The sequence below is a fragment of the Quercus robur genome, chromosome 6 (genome assembly GCF_932294415.1).
Source record: "Quercus robur chromosome 6, dhQueRobu3.1, whole genome shotgun sequence".
Taxonomy (NCBI): Eukaryota; Viridiplantae; Streptophyta; class Magnoliopsida; order Fagales; family Fagaceae; genus Quercus; species Quercus robur.
Window position 1 is genome coordinate 10855325 of NC_065539.1, and position 6843 is coordinate 10862167.

The following is a 6843-nucleotide window of genomic DNA, read 5'->3' on the forward strand; positions in this document are numbered from 1 at the left end:
AGGTTATTAGTCCAATGTGAGCCATTTTATTGGGCTTGTAGGCATATTTTAGCTGGACTAATCGGGTGGCTAGACCAGTACTTATACAGTACCCTTAAATCCAAACCTTAATAGAAGAGAACCAACTTCTAGATTGGGACTTGACAAATACAAAAATGAAGTGGGGCAGAGGTGGAGCTTGGAAACCTTCACGGCGTTCGACCGTAAAATGAAATAGAAGTAAGGGTTAATTATATGTTAGACTTCAGAATTTAAAAGTGGTCTAAAATTGAACTCCACGTTTATCAAAATTATTAAAATAAACCATATGCTTTAAAAAAAAAATTATTTAAACTATAAACTAATTTATAACGAAGTCGTTAATTGAAAATGTTTAAATAAAACGATATTGTGTATATTTTTTTTCTTTTTAATATATAAGAAAGTAGTTTTCCAACGTTTAACTAGATTATTTCACTTTTAGTCTATGAGGCACTCAAGAACCCATGGACACATATGCTTGTCATATAAAAATTATTTCAAAACATTTCTACCCAATTAGTTCAACTGTATCATCTATTTAGCAACTAGATTTTAATCAATGGCCCAATGTTGGAGGCCCACTAAGCAGCATCCACCCAAATACCCATTCTTTTCTTCTTTTTTCTTTTCTTTTTTAAATGAGAGTTGGCTCATTGATGAGTTCTAAATCATAGAACTCTCAAAATGTCTATCAAGGTCACCTTATGTTTCCAAGAGATTTATGGTTTAAATCATAGGGCCTATATAGTCTAATGGAGTCCTTATGGTTCAAATCCTAATATCTCTATTCGCTGGATTGCTAGAGAAGCGAATTGTGCAGCAAATGCTCTGGCCCAAGTGTTCCTTGAAAAACAATATATTTTGTAATTTTGATTTTAGGTTGTGGCCCTTCTTATTTTGTTTCTATTATCAGGGCTGAAGCTAGCAGCTCTCCTTTGTAATCTCTCTTTATCACCAAAAAAAAAAAAAAAAAATGGAGTCCTTCTTTGACTTCCTAAGGAGGCCCTATACATTGGAGAAAGAACTAAAAAGCCCACAGCCCATTTTCAGCCCCACTTGTGCCAATCGGAAGACGCGGTAGTAGTGGTAGAATAGAATCTGGTTCCAAATTCCAATTGGTGAAAGATTATGAGCACGCTGCGCACCTGGCTCTCTATAAATCCAGCATCTTTGTGTTCGCGTAATCGCTCAAAACCAGTTAATCATCTTCGTCCACCTTCACAATTCACATTTTCTGGAGCTAAAACCAACGCAGCACAACGCTTAACCTTCACTCGCCACACAATTACTCACCTAATCAAATCGTACATGGCCGAGTCCCACTCCGATTCTAGGTTCGATCCCCGTTTCTCATTTCTTTTTTAACTATTTATTTATAGTCTAAAAATGGAAACTTTTTATTTTATTTATATTTGGGGTTCGAACTTTTAACAACACAGCTTGGTAAATCCAAATTACGCTGAGATAATTGTGGTGCGTCACGGTGAAACGGAGTGGAATCATGATGGAAGAATTCAGGTACTGCCTTTTTTCTCTAACATCAACTTTTTTTCTTTTCTTTTTTTATGTGATGATATGTAGTTTGTGTATAGTGTGCGCTTTGCATTTCATGCCCTTTTTTTTTTACACGTAGGGGACGCTAATGCTTTTGAAGTTTGCTTATATTAGCATTGAAATAATGTTACTAGTAACCTTTACTGTAAAATTCAACATAGAGAGAATTGATATGCAAGTCCCTTTTCTGCTAATAGTCCAGTATGTTTAAGGTGATCTTACAACAACTATTGAGTTTATCTTTGTATGAAGACTTTGGGACATATGTGCTTATATGGGTAGTTATTAGATGTGGCATTTTCATGCACTTGGGCAGTAAAATGAACTAGGCTACCAAGCTCATCCTAGAATTATTTCATTGAGGAGCTCATGAGATTTTTCTTTTTGGATGTTTCTCTCATATGCTTACCGCGTATTAGTGTTGTGCCTCCATATTGTGGTTTTCCCTTTTTAATGAATTGATTTCTTTTTTTTCTTTTTCTTTTTTAAATCAATAAGTAGCTGATAATCTTCTGAAAAAAAAAAAAAAAATACCCTTAAAGAGGCTATCTACTCAATCTCAACTTTAGGTCAGCTTAATAAATAGTTTGCTTGAGATCGCTCTATATATAAAAAGCCAAGCTCAAACCTTTTTTGTGGCTCTCATTTTTGCCTTGAAGTGTCAATGATTTTAGTTTTATAAATTAATTCATCTTTAAACAGGGACATCTGGATGTTGAATTAAATGAAGCTGGGAGACAACAAGCAGCTGCAGTAAGTTATGACTTGTATATTACATGCTTCACTTTGGCTGTGAAAACCCGATGAAATATGTCATTTGCCTTAACCTTTCTACTTATTCTTCTTTTCTTGTAAGGTGGCTGATAGGCTATCCAAGGAACCTAACATCTCTGCTGTATACTCTTCTGACTTGAAACGAGCTTTTGAAACTGCACAGATAATTGCGACCAGCTGTGGTGGACTAGAGGTATGAATCCAGAAGCAACATTTTTGAAGTTGGATTTCATTTAAATACTAAAATAGATATGAGGAGATGACAGTACTGCTTTGGATTGCAATAATAATTGCATGTATATTACTTACATTGAAGTCATTTTTTTTTTTTGATGTAATTAATTTTATTTTGGCAATGAAAGCAGCATGAAATTAATTGACTGTGTTTTGGTGATCAGCTTAAGCAGAACTATTCACACATGGAGTCCTGGATTTGGATTATTAACCCACATCAGAAACTTTCATAAACTATTTGGCATTGACCATATGAATCTTTTTCTCATGTTCTACCATATGTGGGGCCATGTCTTTTGCTAAATTATAAGATTTTTTTCATCTCAACCTTGACTCCAGTAACTGACCTTTGGCCTTGAACACTAAATGTACCAAATTGAAGATAAAATGGTGGTTAAGTTGTCATAAGAGCGTTATGTGAAATGGAACGCTAATCATTTTAAGCTTGAACAATCAATTGTATTGATAAAGGTGCCGACTAGCTTGGCCAATAAAGTCTCTTTTATTAGAAGCATGACCTTGATTCAAATCTCATCTTTATAGAGTTAAGGCATGAAAAAGTTATGTATCCTATAATGCGAGCAATCTCCAATGGAATCCACCCCCTCCCCTCTTTCTCTTGCTCCCAAAAAAATAAAAAAGGCTTTGTTATTGCTATATGTTAATACTCATTCCTGATTACAAGGGAAACAATTGGTTCTTTGATAATGATTATCCATACAATATAATTTTTATGGTATTACACCTCTCTCTCTCTCTCCCCTCTCCCCTTTATAATTGTTGAAACCTATTAAGGTAATTGGGATAGTAACAAGGACATGTTTGGAAATTCTCAAGATGGATACCATAATTGGTGCATCTTGAGGTGAATAATGATTAAGTCTTTGACAATATTGGGTTCCTGTATATTATGAAGCCAAAAGTAATCTGTTTCTCATCTGTAATTTGGACTTACCAAAAAAAAAAAAAAAAAAAAAACCTTTTTCTCATCTGTAATTTGGAATCTGGAGCATTATTGTAGTTGGATTTTAATTTCAGGTAAGTAAAGAACCTGACCTACGGGAAAGACATTTGGGGGATCTTCAAGGCCTTGTACTGCGCGAAGCAGCCAAAGTTAGTACTAAGGCTTACCAGGCTTTTTTATCCCACAGCACAGATCAAGAAATCCCAGTAAGTACTCTTTACTTTAGAGTTGCAATTCCCTATTGGAGAATCTTATGGCCTGTGAAGCATTGAAGTTTGTTCTATAAATGTATGGCCAAGTAATGTTGGTTCAGTAGGTGACGGTAGATCTCAAGCTGGATATTTGATAACTCTTTTTTAGGGGTGAGCTTACTAGATTGATTATGGGGACTACGCCTGATGGAGTGTAGGTCACTAGTTCCTCTTTATTCCTCCCCTTGGGTGAGAACTCACTTATAAAAGTAAATAAATAAATAAGTTGGAAGTTTGAAGGGGAATACTTTAGTATCTAGAGGTTTTATGTTAAGCAGAGCTAAAATGGAGTATATGAACTGCAAGTTTAGTGACTTATCAAAAAAAAAAAAAAATTGCAAGTTAAGTGAAAAATAGAAAGGAGGGAGAGATAGTAAAACTTGATGGTTGAGAAATACCAAAGAGTGATTGCTTTTGGTATCTTAGGATGGGTAATTGAGGAAGACGTGGCTCATAGAATATGAGTAGGTAGATGAAGTGGCGAAAAGCGTATATGTAATATTATGTGACCATAGAATATCTACTAAAAAGAAAGTAAAACTCAATAGGACTACTGTAAAACCAACTATGCTTAATGAACAAAATTTCGGGCTCTTAAGAAGCAACTTGTTTGTAAAATGAGCTTAATCAAAATGAGAAATCTTAGAATAATGGTTAAATAATTAAATTCACTATTTCCTAATAACTTAAGCTCTTTGGACAATCAGTAATTTATCATATTATCATAGAATGTTTGATGCAAGATAGAAGCTTGCATGGGCATTGATACCAATTTTGATGTAGAAAGACTAGGATTACTAATAATAAATTAAAAAGATACTCGAGAACTTCTAAACAAAAGGACTCTAAACTCCAATTAGACTCATGGGCCTTTGGTACAGCTAAGGAAAGTCCATTCCAGTAATCTAGAAGTTTCGTTCTCTTTCTAGTAAAACTTAACCAACAGCTTTCTAAGCAAAGTAGCCTATAACTGAAGCAGCCTATAAAAGGTGCCAAGATAGTCCCACATAAATAAAAGACCACAAATCTTGAATCTTTTTTAATTTAATCTTGTTTTTCCTTGAACTCTTCTTTACTGCCATCACAGGTGGTCATGAATTTGAACCCTATCTCTGCTCTACCTCTCATCTAAAAAAAATTAAAAATCCTACATGTAGGGTCCCGCTTCTTAAGAGAGATTTTGGGCCACTTGTGAGGAATATTAGAATAATGGTTAGATGATTAAATTCACAATTTCCTAATAGTTTAAGCTTCTGGAAATGGAAATACTAAGAAAGATAAGAAATGGAATCATTGTTAAAAGCTAGAAGTGACTCTTATAGAGGAAAATATAACATGCAATACTAATTAATGCTTAATGAACTGTTAAGAAAGAGTAATATAATTCTAATTGATAGAGTGCAAAGAGGCAGCAAGAGATCTAGAATAATATTGGTAGGAATAATAATGGATATGTTAGATAAGGAGATGACAGTCTACGGTCATGAGTCTTGTAGCTCAATTGGCACCTCCTAGTATTTCCAACAGAAATGTCCACTGTTCAAAATCCCTCCACCCTCAATAATCGAATGATCAAAAAGGAGATGACAGTCTATTATTCTAGATAGGATAAAATGGGGGAAAGAAGACTTAGGGTTGATCCAAACTAGTTGATGAGAATTTGTATCTGCCCCAATTTAATTGAGATGAGTTAAACCCGTTCCATATGATTGATTCTGCTATGTACTTTTTTTTTAAGAAAAAAAGCAAGATAGTTCGAAAAATATGATTAAAACAACAAGTACTATAATATTGAATGTGCATGAAATTTTAGTTTGGAAATAAGCAGAAATTTTTTTGGATCAATCTCTTTCATTACATGCAGGGTGGTGGAGAAAGTCTTGATCAACTTTATGAACGTTGCACGTCTTCATTGGAGAGAATTGGTAGAAAGCATAAAGGTATGGCGTCATTTGGCTTGTCTCTTTTATAACCTTTCCATCTGGAACATTTTAAAAAGTTAATTTTATGTACTTCAAAAACCTCTTCAATTTGGGAGTGAAGAAATTTTACGAAGTGTTACAATTCATGAAATGTATGTGTGCTAGCCATTTTGTTTTATGGTTTGTATTAGTACTTCAGTAAATTGCAGTACACATAAGTTCTACCTCTATGGGGGTATGATAGCAGAGGCTTGACTTGGATTCCCAACCACCCTGAGTTTGGGTGGGGGACAACATTAAAGTTTCAATATTGTTGGTGCAAGACCTATTAAATATTACTAGTATAAGACATTGCACTTGGAGAATGACCAGTTGAAAGCTGCATTTGCCTATTGCAGGAGAGCGAGTGGTTGTGGTCACTCATGGGGGTGTTATCAGAACATTTTACAAGCGAGCTTGTCCAAATGGTCGAGCTGGAGGGAAGGTACTGAATACATCCATCAACATATTTCACTTGTCAGATGGAGATGAGTGGACCATAAAATCATGGGGTGATGTTAGTCATCTCAACCGAACAGGGGTTCTAGAGTCGGGTTTTGGTGGGGACAGAACTTCTGGTTAGTTCATGCATGGTGTGCTAGCATTTTGCAGTCATTTCTTTCAAACATAGCTAAGATCAAAATTAAAAACATGAAGTTCCAAGCAGTAGCATGCTGAATTTCTAGTGGAAATAGAAATACTTGGCATTATTGAGGCTCAAATAACAGTGATTGTTTCACCAATCAGCCCGGGAATTATTTTTATATGTACATCTTTATCATTACGGTTGTTAAGGTGTACCCAAACTGCTACTTAATGCTATGATGATGATATATTTACCTGCAATGGAAATTTTCAATTAAATTTTATGTCTCAATATATGGAATTTGGTTCTGTGGTGTGAATTTGTTACAATGATCTAATTGTTATTGTAAAAAAAAATCTATTCAGTAGATATACGAATACCTAAATAACTTTTTGCTTGTTGAATGTAAGAACAATTGAATGGATTGATAGGGAAGGATCTCTTTGGCCAAATAAAAAATTTATCTGGGTTGAAGTCATGAGACATTGATTGATCACC

At 34.6% G+C, this 6843-nt stretch overlaps 1 protein-coding gene across 1 annotated transcript; it reads left to right on the forward strand.

The window, feature by feature from the left end:
* Nucleotides 1–1096: 1096 nt before the first annotated feature.
* Nucleotides 1097–6623, forward strand: LOC126732722 (phosphoglycerate mutase-like protein 4). The gene is made up of 7 exons (XM_050435717.1): nt 1097–1355; nt 1461–1539; nt 2278–2328; nt 2432–2542; nt 3622–3753; nt 5663–5738; nt 6119–6623. Exons 1-7 carry the CDS (start codon nt 1150–1152, stop codon nt 6340–6342), a joined length of 879 nt encoding a protein of 292 aa, XP_050291674.1. The 5' UTR covers nt 1097–1149; the 3' UTR covers nt 6343–6623.
* The last annotated feature ends 220 nt before the right edge of the window (nt 6624–6843 follow it).

Bases quoted from the DNA above. Each gene is read 5' to 3' on its own strand.
- LOC126732722 (XM_050435717.1), top strand. From the start codon at position 1,150: ATGAGCACGCTGCGCACCTGGCTCTCTATAAATCCAGCATCTTTGTGT. The intron at 1,540-2,277 runs GTACTGCCTTTT...ATCTTTAAACAG, and splicing joins ATCATGATGGAAGAATTCAG to GGACATCTGGATGTTGAATT. The intron at 3,754-5,662 runs GTAAGTACTCTT...CATTACATGCAG, and splicing joins GCACAGATCAAGAAATCCCA to GGTGGTGGAGAAAGTCTTGA.